The sequence below is a fragment of the Filicampus tigris genome, chromosome 1 (genome assembly GCF_054856515.1).
Source record: "Filicampus tigris isolate MCC_2025a chromosome 1, RoL_Ftig_1.0, whole genome shotgun sequence".
Taxonomy (NCBI): domain Eukaryota; kingdom Metazoa; phylum Chordata; class Actinopteri; order Syngnathiformes; family Syngnathidae; genus Filicampus; species Filicampus tigris.
The window spans coordinates 578,637-599,323 of NC_141217.1; the positions used below are offsets into that span (position 1 = coordinate 578,637).

Below are 20,687 nucleotides of genomic sequence, written 5' to 3' on the forward strand. Positions count from 1 at the left end.
CAGCTCATTCAACTTCATACTTCCCAAAAATTCAAATTATTCAACCTTAAAAAAAAGCGGTCATTCAACTTCGGTAAGCTTTTCAACACACTTGCACTTGCACATTCAACTTTTCAGATTTTGAAGTCTCTGATAGTGTAGTGGTTACTGATAGTGTAATGTGTACACATGCTGAGTGGTGAGTGGGCAGTGGTTGTTCGATTCCCACTCAGTCCAAAACTTTTCATAGAGTTCATTCAACTTCATTTAGGTCATTCAACTCACATTGGTTTAGCTTTTCAACACACCTGCAATTCATACTTCCCAAAAATTCAAATTATTTAACCTTAAAAAAAAACATTTGCCATTCAGTCCCACTTGCACATTCAAGATTTCAGTTTTATAGCTATCCAGTTAAGTCCTTGATAGTGTAGTGGTACAAATGCCAAGTTGTAAGTGGGCAGCGCTGGTTCGATTCCTGCACAATCAAACATTTTTTATAGAGTTCATTCAACTTCATTCTTCTTTTTCAATTTTATTCAGTATCATTCAACTTTATTCAGTCTCATTCAACTTTATTCAACTTAATTCCACTTCATTCCGAAGCATTCCGCAGTTTCTTCTCAGCTTCCTTCACCTTCACACGCAATTTCTCCAGAAATTGCATTCTCTAGTTGTGTGAAGGCCTTCACACATATGTTGTTCCTACAGTTTATTATTATTATTCCACTCCACTTTTTTGACGTGCGACTTCTTCCACATTTTTCACCCGATTCACTTCATTCAAGTTTCAAAACATTCAGAAAATTCATGCCTTCCGGGGTAGTATTTTTTTACGTTCCCCAAATGTACTGTTTCCCCAATAATTTCCCATTTTTCACCCCCAAAAAACCCATTCATTTCCAATGGCACTTTCAACATTTCCCCATTTCCACCATTCCAATTTCAAATTCACAAGATTCAACTCATTCAACTCACAATGGAAAAGCTTTTCAACACACCCACAATTCCTGCTTCCCAAACATTCAACTTATTCACCCGTTAAAAAACTCACAAAATTCCACCATTCATTTCCATTGGCACATTCAACTTTTCACATTTACACCATTCCAATTTCCACAAATTCAAGTCATTCAACTCATTCAGCTCACATTCAACTTTTCAACACCCCCCAAATCCGTACTACCCACACATTCAAGTCATTCACCCACAAAAATTCAACTATTAGCCATTAATTTCTATTGGAACCTTAAACGTTTCACGTTTACACCTTCCCAACTTCCACAAATTCAAGTCATTCAACTCATTCAACTCACATTCATCTTTTCAACACCCCAAAATTCCTACTTCCCACAAATTCAACTCATGCACACTTAAAAACCCCACAAAAATTATACTATTCACCATGCATTTCCATTGGCAGATTTAACTTTTAGCGTTTACACCATTCCAATTTCCACAAATTCAAGTCATTCAACTCATTCAACCCACATTCAACTTTTCAACACCCCCAAAATCCGTACTTCCCACACATTCAAGTCATTCACCCACAAAAAATCAACTATTAGCCATTAATTTCTATTGGAACCTTCAACGTTGCTCGTTTACACCTTCCCAACTTCCACAAATTCAAGTCATTCAACTCATTCAACTCACATTCAGCTTTTCAATACCCCAAAATTCCTACTTCCCACACATTCAACTCATGCACACTTAAAAAACCCACAAAAATTCAACTATTCACTATTCGTTTCCATTGGCAGATTTAACTTTTCACACTTACACCTTCCCAATTTCCACAAATTCATGCCATTCAACTCATTCAACTTTTCAACACCAAAAATTCCTACTTCCCACACATTCAACTCATTCACCCTTCAAAAACCAACACAATTTCACCATTCATTTCCAGTGGATGAGTGTTATTGTCCCAGTCCGGCGCCCATCTTGGACAGGGACATTAGCTAACTGGGGATACTCACCTCGAGGTCTCCCCAGTGCGGCGGCCATCTTGGACAGGGACATTAGTTAGACTGGGGATACTCACCCCGAGGTCTCCCCAGTGCGGCGGCCATCTTGGACAGGGACATTAGCTAGACTGGGGATACTCACCCCGAGGTCTCCCCAGTGCGGCGGCCATCTTGGTCAGGGACATTAGCTAGACTGGGGATACTCACCCCGCGGTCTCCACAGTGCGGCGGCCATCTTGGGCAGGGAGATTAGGTAGACTAATGATACTCATCCCGAGCCCAAAATCAACAGGGAGTGACCCAAATGACCCGGAAATGGACCAGAGTGACCTTAATGACCCGGAAATGAACCGGAAGTGACCCAAATGACCCGGAAATGGACCGGAAGTGACCTAAATGATGCGGAAATGAACCAAAAGTGACCCAAATGACCCGAAAACCAACCGGAAGTTACCCAAATGACCCGGAAATGAACCGGAAGTGACCTTGAAGTGACCCAAATGACCTGGAAGTGACCCGGAATTCAGTGTTGCCTTACTTTCTCTTTTCTTGCTCCCCTTCTGTTTTTTTGTCGTCCGTCCAGGCCATTGTACATCATTCGAGATCATTCAACTTCATTCAACTACTTTCCACTTCATTCAGTATTGTTAAACTTCATTCCACTTCATTCAACTTCATTCTTCTTCATTCAACTTCATTCCACTTCATTCAACTCACATTGTTTCATTCAACTTCATTCACCTTCATTCAACTTCATTCCACTTCATTCAACTCACATTGTTTCAGCTTTTCAACACGCCTGCATTTCATACTTCCCAAAAATTGAATTTGCCATTCAGTCCCACTTCGGCGTTCAACATTTCAGTTTTACCTTCCAGTTAGGTCCTTGATGGTCTTGTGGTACACACGCTGAATTGTGTGCAGGCAGCGTTGGATCGATTCCCCCTCATTCCAAAACATTCCACAACTTTTCATAGTTAATTCAACTTCATCGCACTTAATTAAACTTTATTCAGTATCATTTAACTTTATTCAGCACCATTCAACTTAATTCCACTTTATTCAACTTCATTCCACTGTATTGAACTTCATTTAGTGTATTTCAACTTTATTCAGCATCATTCAACTTTATCCCACTTTATTCAACTTCATTTCAACGCATTCCGCATTTTATTTTCTGCTTCCTTAGCCTTCACACGCAATTACTCCAGAAATTGCATTCTCTAGTATTACTATGATATTGCTCCTTTTTTGCCACTCCAAAACGTTGGTGTGCCGCTACTTCCACATACTTCATCCGATTCACCCCGTTCGAACTTTAAACTATTCAAAAAATGTATGCCATGGCTGCTCCTTTTTGTTTTCACCCCTAACATTTACGGTTCCCCCAAAATTAAACCTTTTTCAAACCAAAAAAACCCATTCATTTCCAATGGCAAATTCAAACTGTAACTACTGCCACATACTTCATCCGATTCACCCCGTTCAAATTTCAAATTATTCCAAAAACTCATGCCATCAAAACTTGTATTTTTTTCCCCTAACATTTACAGTTCCCCCAAAATGTAACTTTTTTCACCGCCAAAAACCCCATTCATTTCCAATGGGCACATTCAACACTTCCCCATTTGCTGCGTTGGTTCAATTCCCGCTCATTCCACAATATTTCATAGAGGTCATTCAACTTCATTCTAATTCCATCAATTTTGTTCAGCTCATTCAACTCACATTTCACATCACCCACAATTCCTACTTCCCAAAAATTCAACCTTATTCAACCTTAATCTAAACATTCAAGAATTCACCGTTCATTCCGAATGGCACATTCAACACTTCACATAAGTGAAGTCCCTGATGGTGTAGTGGTACTCACGCCAAGTTGTGAGTGGGCAGCGCTGGTTTGATTCCTGCTCATTACAAGATTTTTCATAGGGTTCATTCAACTTCATTCAGTATCATTCAACTTTATTCAGTCTCATTCAACTTTATTCAGCATCATTCATTTTTATTCCACTTTATTTAACTTCATTCAACTTTATTCAACAACATTCCACTTTATTCAACTTTATTCAGTATCATTTAACTTTATTCAACTTCATTCCAATACATTCCGCAGTTTCTTTTCAGCTTCCTTCGCCTTCATACGCAATTTCTCCAGAAATTGCATTCTCTAGTTCATAGTCAAATTTCATTCAAATTTCAGGTTTATCAACACCTGTCTTGTGTTTTCTCCATTTGCAGTCCAATTATTCAATTACTTGATGGATGAATTTGGTTAGTCAAAAAAAATGCTTGTTGATTTTTTTTTTTTTTTCAATAGCAATATTGCAAATCGGTACCTGGGAATGCAATGGGATTGATGCAATGGGTTGATCAGGTCCATGGACCCATTGCCCCCCCAAGTGCTGAAGAGGGCTTGTCGGTCCCCAAATCAGGTTTTCCATCCCGGGGGCCCGTCCCTTAAACATCCTCTCAAATCTCAGCCACACATTCAAACTTCCACCTTCCGTTCACACCTTTATTCACTGGTTAGGATCTCATTCACTCCGCAAAAAGTTGCTTTTCAATTCCACTCAGAGACACGCGTCCGCCATTTGTACATTAAAATTTGTGCTAGCAGTTACTCGATTCAGCCACCGTGTGGCAAAGTTTATCACTGTCATCGGTGGATTTTGCCCATCCAATCACTGTGATGTAGCTCTTCTTGTTCCCCCTGGACATGGTTGGGAATCCTGGACCTGTAATGTCAACCAGCTCGTAGATAACAAAGTTTGCAGTCCGGTATTTTATGAAACAATGTCTTGTCCCTTTAGAATTGTCACGACAAAGGTCGTCTTAACTTCACAGAACATCTATCATCCAGCCTGTTTATATATGATACATATCACTTGGTAAATAGATAAAGAACTATCCATCCATCCATCCATTATCTGTACCGCTTATCCTCACAAGGGTCGCGGGGCGTGCTGGAGCCTATCCCAGCTGTCTTTGGGCAGTAGGCGGGGGACACCCTGAACTGGTCGACCACTGTGCCGCCCGATAAAGAACTATTTAGTCAAATTTTCAGAACCAATTGCTAAGTATTCCCTGTCTTAAGGATATATATAGAACATGGAGAAAGAATGCATCAATTAAAACCTATCCCAAAACAGTTTTAATCTCCCAAAACAGATACTCACCATACCAAAGCATTCAATCTTTTAACAGCAAAAACAGAAACACAGATCGTCTTAAAATGTATTCTAAATACTGCCAAAAACTTACACTTTTCCCAGGTTTGTAGCCACAGAGGTCCAAGGGGTGGCCAACGCCCCTGACCATCTAGTGGAAAATTTGGTATCTGTGATTTTCCTGCCACTTTCACATGGATACAGTAGTCTACGCTTTGACCTCTTGATCCCGTATGGAAAAGGTTTTTAAAAGTTTCACCTGAAAATTATGTTTTAACTGAATTATATGTGGATCACCTGTGCTTCAAACCCTCCATGTACAAACACATACAATTTATGTCATTTATATATATTATATATCTTATACATAAGGATAATTCTACTCGTTTTGTGTAAGGAAGATATGATCCCTGCCATGTATAACCCATATATTGTAGGCTTTTTCATATGGGACTCTGCCACATTTTTAATATTAACTGCATATTTAAATTATACATTTACAAATGGTCTGAATGCAAACACTAAAATAATCTCTTTAAAGTCAAGAACATTCAATTCTCACAGTCAACGTCAATAAAATAATCACTTCACATTATAGAAACCAAACAACAATGACAGATCATTTATTGTTCATCATACCATCCACAGCCATGGTTTCATGAGATAAAATGCACACATATAAGGAGGCACATAGGGCCACTCCTCATTGAGGTGTTGTTCAACTTCGGCCACGGCAGTGAAAAAATTCCAGTTACGCCCCTGCTTTCTCCACCCATGGTCAGATAAAGAAAACAATGTGGTTAATTTAATTCAGAGCGTCCAATAACAACAAATCCACAATTTCCTAATTTCCCTAAGTAATATTAATGTTGAATTGAGAGACGAAAATAAATATGAAATAATAATAATAATTGACCTCCAAAAAATGTGTTCATCATCATTCTTATTCCCACCCTCCAGTGTCTAAATTCAACTCAACTGTAATTAATAGGTCTACAATAGATTCTAATTAGGGCTGCCAAAATTCCAAATGTCAAAAAGCATTAATTACAGAGATTAATCAAAATTTTATAACACATGAAAATTAACTCGGTTAACTCAGTTTTATTTACTTGCTGTGGCAGATTCCCTTTGCTCACTTTGCAGCCAAACTTAGAGCAGAGATCACTGTCACCAAGACGGGCCTCTACGTAGTTTTGCTTTAAATACTTACTCTATGGTTCATTATAGAAATCCAAAATAATTTTTCACTTTGCAAAGCGCAATTCAAATACCATATTACTTGTACCTCTTTGGTGCGTTGCTCAACAGTTGTATTTTACAGGAAAATAATAATATTCGGGGCTCAAAAAAGGCTATTAGAATATCCTCTGAATCAAACTTTTCTTTTTTTCGTATTAATTCCAACATTTTAGTCAAGTAAATATCGTTTCCAAGCCTTGTAAAAAGTTGTAGTTGAAAAACATGATTACTCTCAATTAATTATAGACATTTTGCAATTTTTTTTTTTGACCGTATTGCTTCTAACACTTTCTACATCTTAATTGTTTCCCATATGTGTCTTTAAGCAAAGCTCATGGCCTATGTTCAAGCCAAAGAACATAGCTCCACAGACTCCATGTAGTTCCAACTCCATAAAAACACAATTATACATAATTAATTCATTTGTCAAATCCAATACAAAACCATTCTGCTTCCACTTCACGAAGCAAAAAATTAAGATTGTTTTCTTAAATCGTTTATTCAGTCCATTCCTTATTAGGTTAATAATATCATGTCCAGGGCAACAAAAATATTTATACCATCAGCAAAGATCATTTACTTCACAATTTGTGATACTTTATATCATATATAAAAGACAAATAACTTGGGCCCGTAAAACTGAGCCTTAAGGGAAATCCACAAACCTCTATCATTTAATGTGATCCAGTCGTCAATTGATTTGATTACCTGGAGGAAACCCACACAGGCATGTGGAGAACATGCAAACTCCACACAGGAAGGCCGGGGCCGGATTTGAACACACGACTTCTACACTGTGAGGCAGATGTGCCAATCTCCCCTGGCCCACCTGTCCAAAATATGTGGTTAATAAATATAAATTGGGAAAAAAATCAGTAATGCTTTCGTCAACTTTGTACACCAGGGACTAATGCGCAACAGATATCATTCCTTCATCAGGTCATCAATGGCGATTGTCACATACTTATCAATATTACATTCTGTGCTCATTTTCACAAACAAACCAATACTTCCATGCCTTTTATCTGCTGTTTTGTCTAAATATTCCATCGTCCTCCAGCTCTTTGTCAAGTCCTAAACCAAATCTTGGAGATTGCCACAACATCAAATTTTAACATTATGTTATAGGTCATGTCCAGTGTGTCCTGCTATTAAAACTTAAAGTGAAAAGTGTCCCGTCTATCCATCTCTCGTTTTTCTTTAGTTAGCCCCCTGTGAAAACTATAAACGTAGATATGTTTTTAGCCAAGTACCCCCTCACCAATGCAAAGCATTTTGATAGAAAAAACAATAACAAGAAAACAAAAACTTAATACAAGGTGTTGTGTCATTATGTATTTATTATTAAACTCTATTAATTTGTTATTATTTTATTTATTTATTTATTTATTTATTTAAGACTCTGGCATGGATGCTAATATCTAAATGGTTTATAATCTCACATATAATCACATATAATCTCCTTTTTTGGGATCCCGTAGTCAAATATCTGGATCACTTGCACCAGAATTCATGTCCTGTTCTTGTCTGATTACGTCTGGCAACATAGCAAGATAGTCATGGGAAGATTGTTTTCCCGACGCCGATTGGTTGTGACTGACAAACGATGGACCGGGACCGCGTGGTTGATTAAATGTGCAGGACGCCGTGGCGGTTAAGCGAGGGCCAGCTCTGGTACTTTGTTTGTTTTGGGCGTCTTCCTCTGCAAGATGGATTAGGAATTGGAATGTGGCACCGACATTTTAAAACCTGAAAGATTCTGGGAGAACTGAAGTGCTTGTCCCGGTTCCACTTGGTTCCCGGTTCCCAGTGTCCAACCCTACTAGAGAAGTCGACGTCATAATAGATATTTAACGTCATAATAAACGGCATAATAGATATTTAATTTCCGTCAGAAATACGGTTCAAAACCAAACTTAAACCTTCATTTGCAACATCGTTATATTATATTGTTGAGACACAATTCGATTTACTACATCATCGCTATTCATCCTAAACACAGCCACTGGGAGTAGAAATGCAATTCAGTCCAACTGCAGGCGAGCGAGAGCTCAGGATTTCACGACAGTACGACATTGTGCAGACGCTCATGGGAAATGTGGTTGATTTAGTCAAAGTACTACCGCCTTTATCCACAAGGCGCCGCAATAATCAATGAAAACCGAAAACTTACATGGTGTTGCTTTCATAAAAATATAAATAAAATCAAAACAAATTTGATGTTGATGCATGCGTGCTTATTATATGCACATATCTACTCAGTCTTCTCTCTGTCTCTCTCTCTCTCTCTCTCTCTCTCTCTCTCTCTCGCTCTCCCTCTCTCTCTCTTTATTATTTTAGCACAATAGTAAAGTTACATTTTTCGCAGAAAAATATGGACCTACTTTTCTGCTTTGTAATAAGATAAGAGATAAGAACGCCTTTATTGATCCCACAGTGGGGAAATTTTCATTGTTACAGCAGCAAAGATATAGGTCACACAGGGACGGCGGCATAATGTAGCCATTAATGTATAACATTGACGGCAAACATTCAGGATCAAACCTATGTAAATATACGCAGTAACGTGTATATACACATGTATATACACACCAACATACATCTACATAAAAAGTAGTGGGTAATATTGGGTATTGCACGATATGAGCTCAGGTGCAGGACTGCACAATTGCACTAATGTCCGCCAGTTTGTAGAGACTACACAATGTTCTTGTTAAAGAGTCTGACAGCAGCAGGCAAAAAGGAACGGCGGAATCTCTCCTTTGCACAGCGAGGGTGTAACAGTATGTCACTGAAGGTGCTGTGGAGTGCTGTTAGGGTGCCCTGGAGGGGGTGGTCTGGGTTGCCCAGCATTGATGACAGCTTGGCCAACATCCTCCTGTCCCCCACCGAGTCCACAGAGTCCAGAGAGCAGCCCAGGACAGAGCCGGCACTCTTGACCAGTTTGTCCAGCCGCTTCTTGTCCCAGGCCGAGACGCCGCCTGCCCAGGTGACCACTCCCTGGAAGATGACCGATGCAACCACCGAGTCATAAAAGTTCCTGAGGAGTGTCCCATGAACCCCAAAAGACCTGTCTCCTGAGTAGGAAGAGTCTGCTCTGACTCATCCTATAGAGGGTGTCTGTGTTGTCGCACCAGTCTAGTTTATTGTTCAGATCAACACCCAGGTACTTGTAAGTTGAGACTCTCTCAACATCTGTTCCCCGGATATTCACTGGTGCAGGTGAAGATTGCTGGTGCCGACCGAAATTCACCACCATTTCTTTGGATTTCCCCGCATTGATCAGGAGGCAGTTCTGCTGGCACCAGTCCACAAAACCCTGAGTAAGTTCTCTGTACGATCATCTCCGCCTGTGATGAGGCCGACAATCGCAGAGTCGTCAGAGAACTTCTGCAGGTGACAGGTAGGGGTGTTGTAGTTGAAGTCCGAGGTGTAGAGGGTGAACAGGAAGGGAGCCAAGACAGTTCCCTGTGGGGCCCCCGTGCTACAGAGGAGCACGTCAGACACACAGTCCTGTGTCCTCACATACTGTGGCCGGTTTGTGAGGTAGTCCTGGATCCATGTGGTGAGGTGGTGGGCCACCTCCGCCTGCTCCAGCTTGTCTCCCAGTAGGGTGGGCTGGATGGTGTTGAAAGCACTGGAGAAATCAAAGAACATGATCCTCACAGTGCTCCCCGCCTTCTCCAGGTGGGAGAGTGAAGTGTGGAGGAGGTAGATGATGGCATCATCCACACTGATGCCAGGCTGATATGCGAACTGGAGTGGGTCCATTGAGGAGCTCACCAGGGGGCGCAGGTGGACAAGGACCAGTCTCTCAATGTTATCATGTTTGCTATCTTAGTTAGCCACATTATCAGCCTTGGTAGCAAGCTTGTCATGTCATGTCATCTTCCAAACCGCTTATCCTATATAGGGTCGCGGGGAGTTGCTGGAGCCTATCCCGACCGTCAATGGGCGAAGGCAGACTACACCCCGAACTGGTCGCCAGCCAGTCGCAGGGCACACATAGCCACTGTCACTGAGCGGGATCCCTCGCTGTTGGTAGCAAGCTTACAATTTATTTCACCAATGCATGACACTAACTCACAGCTGGCTGGAAACGTTTATGTGTAGACAGTGTTATGTAAATACATTATTAAATTGAATTTGTCAAACAGTGATGGGTGGTGCGCTCGTAAATGTGCCATCATTAAAGTATTTGTTCCTTTCGAAGAAACTCTTTTGGAAAATGTTTTGCAAGTGGGATAGCCTTACTCCAAGCCGCTGTTGCATGTGCTTGTTCGGTCACCAAAAACTTCAAAGTCTAAGTTTAGACCAGCTTATCTAAGAAGTAATATGGTAACAGTACCTTTTAAAACAGAGAGGGTTTGACAGATACGTTCTTGTGAGTTAAGTTTTACATTTCTATTTTTATTTTTAGAAGGAGTGGGGTTAGGAGTGTGTGAAACAGTATTTTTCGGGCAGGATCATCTAACCCACGAAGGGCGAACACTACCACTGCAGGGTCCCAGCGGTCGCCGCAGCTGGGGAGATCCACAGAAAGGGCACATGTCCATGTCCATGTCCTGCGGGCGGAGGGGCTCACCGAGAGAAGCAGCCAGTGGGGATGAGCAGCAATGCACTCATGCCGCAACGTAGGCGGCACGAGGGGCTGCGCGCACCGTGGGCACACATTTTCTATCAGTCTTTCTTTGTTCGTGCTTCTTCCGCGCAGCTAATTCGGAATCGGAATTTAGCACTGACATTTGAAAATCTGAACGATTCCAGGAGAACCGTAATGATGGTCCCGGTTCCACTCCATACCTGTTATCGATGCCCAACCCGAGATAGAACAACATGGTTGCTGTCTTTCTTGCAGCTGATCAACAAGGTGGTGTTTGTGGTGAGTTTTGTGGGTAACAACGGGACGTTCATCATGGGCTACAAGGCCATGGTGATGGATGTGGAGTTCCTGTACCATCTGGGCTATGTGCTAACTTCCACATTAGGCCTCTTTGTGCACGAACTATTCTACAGCATCCTGGTATGTAGCTAGTGAGCTCTGCTGATGTGCGAAGGCATGCTGCTTCTAACAAGCGTATCCTCGTTGTCAGCTCTTTGACCTGATTTACCGCGAGGAGACACTGTTCAATGTGATCAAGAGCGTGACACGCAACGGACGCTCCATCCTGCTGACTGCGCTGCTTGCCCTCATCCTTGTCTACCTCTTTTCCATCGTGGGTTTCCTGTGCCTCAAGGAGGACTTCATCATGGAAGTGGACCCGCTGCCGCAGATTGCCCCAGGTAATGTCACCATGGTTCCTCCTAAGAGGTCATACCATCTAAGTCTTGCAAGCGAATGCTAACTGAGCATTTGCTTTGTCAGCTACTCTGCAGAGAAATACTGCACAGGAATTCCTCAAGTCGTGTTCCACAGATGGCATCCGCTGTATGGTGGAAGAAGATGTTGCGGCTGAGAGCGAGGAAAGTGGTATGCATTCACTTTTGGTTCAAAGTGCTTTTAAGTATGACATGAAAGTGATGCCCAGAAAATGAATCACCAACGTCACCGGCATTAACCCATTAAGCCCGGGAACGCATAACCGCGTTTCTACCACTAGAACCAGGAGCGCTGTTGCGTCTTTCTACCTTTCAAACCGGGAGAGCGAATACGTCACTGTCCTTTTTTAATCCAATCCTCAATCTCTTAGCCAACTGAATGCATCAGAATATACACGTGACGTGAGACCGCGGAGGATGTCGTGGATTTTTTTCGAGCCCTAGGTAGACTAATGGCGGACGCCGTCGATCGGCGGGAGCTCTGATTAAAGTAAGTAATGGCAGTGATATATAGACGACGTGCACGACCAGTGCAACGTGATATGATATGGTTTGTAGACAATTACAATATTGACGTCTTTGTAACAGAATAAGGATGGTAATTACCACTCGATTTTTTTTTAATTAAAATGGTGCTTCTCTTGCACCGACACATCTTCGATTGAAACAGTAAATAATAATAAATTCTGCCTGTGCAAAAGCCACGTCTGAGCTCTTTAATTATTTTGGAATTATGTTTCTGTCCGCTACGGGGCTCAGATATTAATCATTTTGTGTGTGTTGAATTTCCGGGAGAACCTCAGGTTTTCAAGGGTAATTCCAAAGGCGACCTTAGGTTTTGGGGAGCTGTTGAGAAAGGTGCTTCAGGCCTTAATGGGTTAACTGGATGCTGATCGTTTTCCAGTCATGTACAGTATGATTATTACTAATAATGAATAATAATCAGTACTGTAATATTTAGTAATTGTAATACAAAACTGAAACTACAAGCAGTGATGAATTAAACCCCTTTTTTCTTCGATAATCCTTCAAATGACCATCAAACTTCGACACCGTGCTCTTCCACCCCGGTTATCCTTACAAGGGAGCCTATCCCAGCTGTCTTCGGGCAGTAGGCGGGGCACCCTGTGTGGTTACCAGAGAAAAGTGAAGGAGTCCAACGGGGGCCATTTGACTGCAGCTTTCGATACTGTAGACCACAGTATTCTTTTAACTCGCTTACAACACCAAGGGGGCATTAGTGGATGCGATCTAGAGTGGTTTAGATCCTATTTAGCTGGCAGGACGTTTTCTGGCGGCATGTTGGCCGACTGGTTAGCACGTCCGCCTCACAGTTCAGAGGTTGTGGGTTCGATCCCGGCCCCGGCCTCGGCTGTGTGGAGTTTGCATGTTCTCCCCGTGCCTGCGTGGGTTTGCTCCGGGTACTCCGGTTTCCTCCCACATTCCAAAAACATGCATGGTAAGTTGATTAGACACTCTAAATTGCCCCTAGGTGCGATTGTGAGTATGGATGTTTGTCTCTGTGTACCCTGCGATTGGCTGGCAACCAATTCAGGGTGTCCCCCGCCTACTGCCCGAAGACAGCTGGGATAGGCTCCAGCACGCCCCGCGACCCTTGTGAGGATAAGCGGTATGGATAATGGATGGATGGACTTTTTCTGTTAGCCTAGGTTCCTCTGATTCCCGCTCTGCCCCTCTATCGTATGGTGTTCTACAGGGTTCTATTTTGGGACCATTGCTGTTCTCAGTGTATTTGTTGCCCCTGGGGTCCATCCTTAGAAAACACAGTATTTCCTTCCACTGCTACGTGGATGACTGTCAAATCTATAAGCAATAAAGAGGCTTTCTCCTTAAGATCAATTTTGTCCTCCCTAGAGGACATCAAAGACTGGATGTCACTAAATTTCAATGAAAAGAAAACATAAGTTATGTTGTTCGGTCCCAGTGGCTCGTCTCCATCCCATCCTGTTGACCTGGGCCCCCTGGTTTCATATCTAAAGCCAACAGTCTTAAACTTGGGTTTCAAAATGGACAGTGATCTTAAATTGGACCAGCAAATCAGCGCTTTTGTAAAGTCGAGGTTCTTTCACCTTAGACAGCTGGCTAAGGTAAATCCCTTCCTTTCCCATCAGCACTTAGAAATAGTCATCCATGCCTTTTTTACATCTTGGCTAGATTACTGCAATGCACTTTATTTTGGAGTCAGCCAGTCCTCCCTCAAACGTCTCCAGTTGGTCCAAAATGATGCTGCCCGCCTACTAACCGGAGCGCGGAAGATCGAGCTCATAACACCAATTCTGGCCCCCCTTCCCTGGCTCCCAGTGCATTTCAGGGTCCAATTTAAGCTTCTCCTATTTGTCTTTAAATCATTTATTGGCCTCGCCCCGGCGTACCTCTACGAGCTCCTCCAGTTCCCGCAGCCTCAGGTCTGCGGACCAGGCGCTGCTCGAGGTGCCGAGGACCAAGCGGAGCCTCAGAGAGGATCGAGCCTTTTCTGTTGCTGGTCCTTCCCTCTGGAATGACCTCCCATTGGTTGTTAGGCAAGCCCCCTCTCTTTTTAAAACCCGGTTGAAGACACATTTCTTTTCTCTTGCTTTTGATCAGACCTGAAATTTTCGGCTCTTTATTTACATGTTATATATTATGTATGTCTATATTTATTAATACATGTATCACAGCCTTTTATTATTTTGCTCTATTTATTGTATTGTTTGTAAAGTGCTTTGTTACAACTCTAGCTGTTATGAAATGCACTATATAGATAAAATTGTATTGTATTGTATTGTATATATTAATAATCAGCGCTCCAGCCTAACTATTTTTCGTAGGAGCACATATATGCCTAACTTAAAAGTTTCGGGGCCACCTCAGTCATTTGGAACTTTAATACAAAAGCATGGGTTGAGATCTGAAGATTTCTTCGGGTTCTTACAAATCAGACACTAATTTAATCAGAACATTAAAAAGCAAGCTGATCAAAGATTTATGAAACATTTATATCATTAATAAAATCACTTTCCATAATCAAAATAATTTCTAAATTATACAACAGCATCAATGTGGCTAAAGGGGGAGCACACATAATGTGAGGGAGAAATGGGAAAGAGAAGGGAGGATTAGTAGGTCCAGGGTTGGTGCTGGGTCATGCAATCTTTTAGCCAATGTGGCTAGACCGTATAAAAATCTTTTCGATGCATTTCAGTAGAGTTAGCCACAAAATCACACGGGGCCGCCTGTTTCGCCGATATCTTGCTTTGTTCATTACTCATGCATGCACACGGCAGAGAAATTTTAGCCCAAATAACACAAAACATATAACACTTTAGGGTGGGCATAGCTTGATGGCTCACTGCATGTTGTAGTGGTAGAAATGGGGCAACTTATTATCAATAGGTAAGTGATAATTGCGCTGAATCATTACAAATGAAATGAGGGCACTTATATAGTGGGGAGGGGCGACTCATGCTGTTCCTTGGTTGCATCAGCTCGTCCCCATTTTTGCACCGCCCAAAAAATCAGGACAACTGAGAGGGTTTTATGCTTTATCGCAGCAAAATAGTGTTTAATTTATCTCCGTCTTTCCCAATATGCTCAACACTTATCTTCCAGCATATTTTATGTATTTGAAAACACACACAATTGACTTAACAGGGTCTTTCTTTAATGTTTAAGATTTTGAAGTCATTTATGTGTTTTTTTCTGAAAAATCTCTGCGGGCGAGGCTTCCGTTGGACTACTCTGCAATAAAGCCCTGATCGGTGGAGGGCTGCAGTGATAGTTGACTTTGTGTAACTTTCTCCCATCTCCCTACTACATTTCTGGAGTCCAGCCACAGTGATCTTTGGGTTCAAAGAACCAAACTAGAGGTTAATACTTTGACCCAAACACACACAATTCATGCCTGACTTCTGTATATAGACAATGTTTAATAACTCCAACTAGTGAAACATGTTGGAGTATACAATACAATACTATACAACACAATTTTATTTATTTAACGCATTTCACAACAGCTACAGCTGTAACAAAGCACTTTACATAAAACAACAAAATACATAATTCAACAAGTGAAAGCAGTAAGTTAAGGCAAAGCACTAAATACAATAGACACCGGAAAACAGCCAAAAACTTTCAGTTTCAGGTTGGATCAAAAGCCAAAGAATAGAAATGTGTCTTCAAACGTGTTTTAAAAATGGACAGAGACGGGGTGTTGCCTAGCATTCAATGGAAGGTCATTCCAAAGGGAAGGACCAGCAACAGAGAAGGCTCGATCCCCTCTGAGGCTCTGCTTAGTCCTCGGCACCTTGAGCAGCGTCTACTCTACAAACCTGAGAAGTTGCGTAGGAGTAGAGGAGCTTGGAGAGGTACTCCGGGGCAAGGCCGTTTAAAGACTTATAAACAAATAGAAGCATCTTAAAATGAACCCTAAAATGCACTGGGAGCCAGTGAAGGGAGGCCAGAATTGGTGTTATGTGCTCCGTCTTCCGAGCTCCAGTTAGGAGGTGAGCAGCAGCATTTTCGGACCAACTGGAGACGTTTGAGAGAGGACTGTCCGACTCCAAAATAAAGTGCATTACAGTAATTTAGCCGAGATGTCACAAAGGCATGGATGACTGGACCTAAAAAGGAGGCAGCTGGAAGTGGGACCCTATCAATATATACAACAGAACACTAGCATAGTAGCAATTTGGGGGATTAGTGCTGGGATTTCTCTGAACCATTTAACCATGGACAAGTTGTATTTCATTTAATGCATTTTCTGTATTTTTCAAAGCTTGCAACTATGGCATTTTGGTGTTTTATTTTCATATTGAACATTAATATTTTCATATTGAATATATATTTTTATATGAAATACACATTTATTAAATATTTTAAGAAAACTGGGTCTTATAGCTCAAAAACCTGGCGTGAAATAGAAAAACTGTGCTCAGTTTTGGATTGTGTTCCCCACTGTTATCTACATACTCCTTTTACTCAAGCCTCTAATGTTCATACTGAGGCATCACAGTCAAACCTTCAGAACAAGCTGACAATCTTTCCTTGTTCATATTCCTAAAACTCAACCTCTGAAACAGTTCATTTATTAGCACTTATAGTGGAACCATAAATGGTAGGCATACTTGAATGTTACTTGAAGCACTGTTACATTTATTTATTTATTTTTTTGCACTTCACTGCATTCCTTGAAAAGTGGTTATAGTACCATATATTCTCAATGGTATTTATTTGGCCACAATACGTGTGTTTTATTTTATCTGTAATCTTTTTTTTTTTTCATTTCATTGTAGTTCATAAATTGAGTGGTGTTCCAGTAAATTGCCAATGATTTCATGTAATTTTAAGGAAAAATACTATTTTGTGATATATGTATCGTATAAATTTACCTGTATCAGGTTATATATTTTTTCCATAATGCACACCTCTATTTGTGCATGTCAAACATGAAATAGTTTGCATTTTGATTTTGTCCTGCAGACGAGTCGAGCAGTGAGCGCGCCTGCGACACGCTGCTGATGTGTATCGTGACGGTGCTGAATCATGGCCTGAGGAACGGTGGTGGAGTGGGTGACGTTCTCCGTCAGCCCTCCAAGAATGTAAGCGCTTCCTTTGCTCGTGTTACCACTTCGCATAGCTTTTATGTGTATTTTGGAGTGAGTTGCTGCTGCACCAAGCAGTGCCACCCCATGTGGCTGCACGTAGGGGGATATTCACCCGTTCACGTTTAAGTCAAATTCTTAGTCGGCTCCCCTGCGCACTCTCAATGCGCAGCGATTCTTCCGTCTAGGCTTCTGACACCCTCACCATGGGTAACCTGGAAATGCGTGGGCAAGAAATTTTGAACTTGTTCAAAATGTGATTGCAACAAGAAAAACTGTTTGGGAATGTCTGGCGAAGGTCTTTGCAACTGTTTACAACATTGAACGGACCCTGATGAAAAAACAACATTCGCTAGGTGTGGACACTGCTGCAGACCTTCGCTGCTCAGCGAGATATGGACTGCCAGAAGCTCCTTGTTCCCCATGTCATAGTTTTTCTCCGCAGCGTTCAGGCATCCAGAGAAGTAGGCGCAGGGGTGGATTCTCTGGTCCTCCGACCGCTGAGATAGGACGGCCCCAATGCCCGTGACAGAGATGTCCACCTCGACGATGAATTACCGAGAAGGATCTGGGTGGATGAGCACAGGAGCTGTTCTGAACAGATCCTTTAGCCTGGAGAACGCTGCCTCCGTCTCAGGTGTCCAGGTGAAAGGGTATGCTGGAGAAGTCAGCTGGAGAGGGGCTGCCACTTGGCTGAACCCCTTGCTGAACCGCCGGACAAAACCGGCAAAGCCCAGGAACCGCCTTAGCTGGGTCCGGTCTGTGGGGCGTGGCCACTCCACCATCGCCTTGACCTTGGCAGGATCAATACGCATGCATCCCCCTTCGACCACATTCCCAAGATACGTCACTGTATCTGAGTGGAAGACACACTTCTCAGCCTTGACATAGAGACGGTTCTCCAACAGTCCCTCCAGGACCTTGCGGGGATGCGGATGGTGATCTTCTAAAGACCTGGAGAACACAAGGATGTCATGCACCACAAAGACATTCAGCATATACCGGAGTACGTCATTGACGAGAGCCTGGAAGACGGCCAGGGCGTTGGACAGTCCAAATGGCATCACGAGGTATTCAAAATGGCCGAGGTGGGTGTTGCAGGCCGTTTTCCACTCATCGCCTTCTTGGATCGAGACAAGGTGGTAGGCATTGTGAAGATCTAGCTTGGTGAACACTCGGGCGTGTGTTAGTGGCTCAAAAGTGGAACTAAGAAGAGGAAGAGGATATCTATTCTTCACAGTGATGTCGTTGAGAGGGCGATAGTCAATACAAGGCCTCAGGCCGCCATCTCTCTTCGTCACAAAAAAGAAGCCTGCCTCAAGGGGGGATGACGATGGTCTTATTATTATACCAAAGGCCAGGGACTCAATGATATAATCACGCATTGCCTCCTTCTCCGGAAGGGAGATGTTATAGAGCCGCCCCTCGGCAAGGACAGCCCCCGGAAGGAGGTCAATGGAACAATCATATGGTCGGTGAGGGGGGAGTGAAAGGGCCATGTCCTTACTAAACACCGGTTCTAGGTCGTGATAAGCAGTGGGAACACCAGTGAGGTCCGGAGGACAGGACAGAGGCCTGGGCCTGCTGGGTTGGGACAGGGCAGAGCGCAGACAGGTCGCACGACAAGGTGCACTCCAACCCAGGACCCGCCACAAGGCCCAAGAGATGTGAGGTTCGTGCCTCTCCAACCATGGTCTCCCTATCACTAGGGGCGCTGTGGGAGCATGCAGATCTAGGAAACCGATTGATTACCAGAGAGAGTGAGGGTGAGGGTCTCAGTGGAGTGTGAAATGGGACCTAAAGGATGTCCATCAATGGCCCGAGGAGACATAGTGTATCTAGGGGAACTATTGGAATCCCTGCCTGGCGGGCTACAGAAATATCCATCAGGCTCTCATCGGCATCCGAGTCAATGAGGGCACTGATGGATAGGGACTGCTTGTCCCAGGTAAGGGTACAAGGGAAAAGGCGGTTGGTTAGGCTAGGCCCAAGAGATGATAGCCTTGCTCACCAGAATCACCCCTAAGTGAGCTGCGACGTTTGGGCAAGTCGGGCAGGTCCTAATGAAATATCCTGGTTCTCCACAGTAAAGGCAAAGTTGGTTTATCAGTCTCAGTTCCCTCTCCTCTCATGTAAGTCGAGACCATCCAACCTTCATGGGCTCTCCAGAGCCGGAAGCAGGTGGAATCACAGGAAGCGGGTTAGGACGAGAGGGCTGGGCTGAACTAACAGAGGCAGGAGCAGCGGCTGAGGTTGTGGAGCGGCAGGGAGCTGAGCGAGTGGGGTTGCAATGTGCTCTGTCCATCTGACATTCCTGAAGCCAAGCGTCCATCTTGAGGGCGAGGTGGATCAGGTCACTGAGGGTCTCCGGTTTGTCACTGACTAGGAGGTCTTTCACGGCATCACTCAATCCCTTGTGGTAGATGCTGTGAAGGACGGTGTCATCCCAACGGTTCTCCATTGCCAAGATTCTGAACTCCAGTGTATAGTCCACAACTGAGCGAGACCACTGGTGGAGTGTGAGGAAACTGCTGGCAGGCCCATGCCCGTCTACTGGATGGTCAAACACAGCCCGGAGCTCAGTCCTGAACTGGGAGTAATCAGAGGAGAAGACAGGGTTACTTTCAACAGATGAAATGGCCCAGCTGAGGGCCTTGTCAGTCAAGAGAGCCATGATGAGTGCAATCTTAGAACCATCTGTGGAATATCTGGATGGCTGATTGCATGAACAGAAATGCACATTGTGCAAGGAAACCTCTCAGATTATTGAAATTGCCATCGAAGGGCCTTGGACTTTCTAAACTGGGCTCAGCTTGAGGCTGCAATTGAACAAGTGGATTGGGGCTGGGGTTGGTGTTGGGGCTGGGAACACCAACCCTTGCTGCAACTTGGGCTGAGAGAGAGTCCAGAGTCTGCTGTATGCCAGCCATAGCTTCCACCTGGGTTGAGAGACCACCCACGGAGCTGACTGTAGTCCGAGATGAACCCTTGAGGGTAGCGATCTGTGATTGCAGGGTAGGGAAGGCCTTGTTCAGCTCCTGCTGGAGTTTGGAAAGATCCTTCGCCTGTTTATCCACCTCCCTGCGTAGCGCAGTTGGGCTCATGTCCCCTGCTCCCTGGGACCCAGCTTGGCTCGTTATGGCTTGAACGTTCTGTTAGCCCCTAGCGATTGAAATAGCCAAATGCGGCGGGCACCCCAGAAGCAGAGAAATAGACCAAGAGTTCACAAGAGGAATTTTAATGGGAACCTGAATTCCTATAATAATTAAGTGCATGAGTGTCCTGAGTCCAAAGGAGGAGGTTCGAGTCCAGAGAAGGTGCAAGGGGTGGGTCCAATGGAGAGCAGAGAAAAAGGGGCGAAGATGAGGCCGTAGACACCGGTTTGTAGCACGGAGGGAGTCAATAGA

General features: G+C 43.3%; 1 protein-coding gene across 13 annotated transcripts in view; it reads left to right on the top strand.

The window, feature by feature from the left end:
- Nucleotides 1-20,687, top strand: part of itpr3 (inositol 1,4,5-trisphosphate receptor, type 3) — a 373,289-nt gene that overhangs the window by 313,869 nt on the left and 38,733 nt on the right. For 10 of the 13 annotated variants that reach the window (XM_086045958.1, XM_086045973.1, XM_086045979.1 and 7 more), the window contains 4 exons: nucleotides 11,220-11,384; nucleotides 11,455-11,644; nucleotides 11,727-11,831; nucleotides 17,159-17,277. In XM_086045958.1, coding sequence (XP_085902084.1) covers nucleotides 11,220-11,384; nucleotides 11,455-11,644; nucleotides 11,727-11,831; nucleotides 17,159-17,277 — 579 coding nt within the window. The other 3 variants (XR_015088794.1, XM_086046039.1, XM_086046029.1) reach the window with 3 other exon arrangements.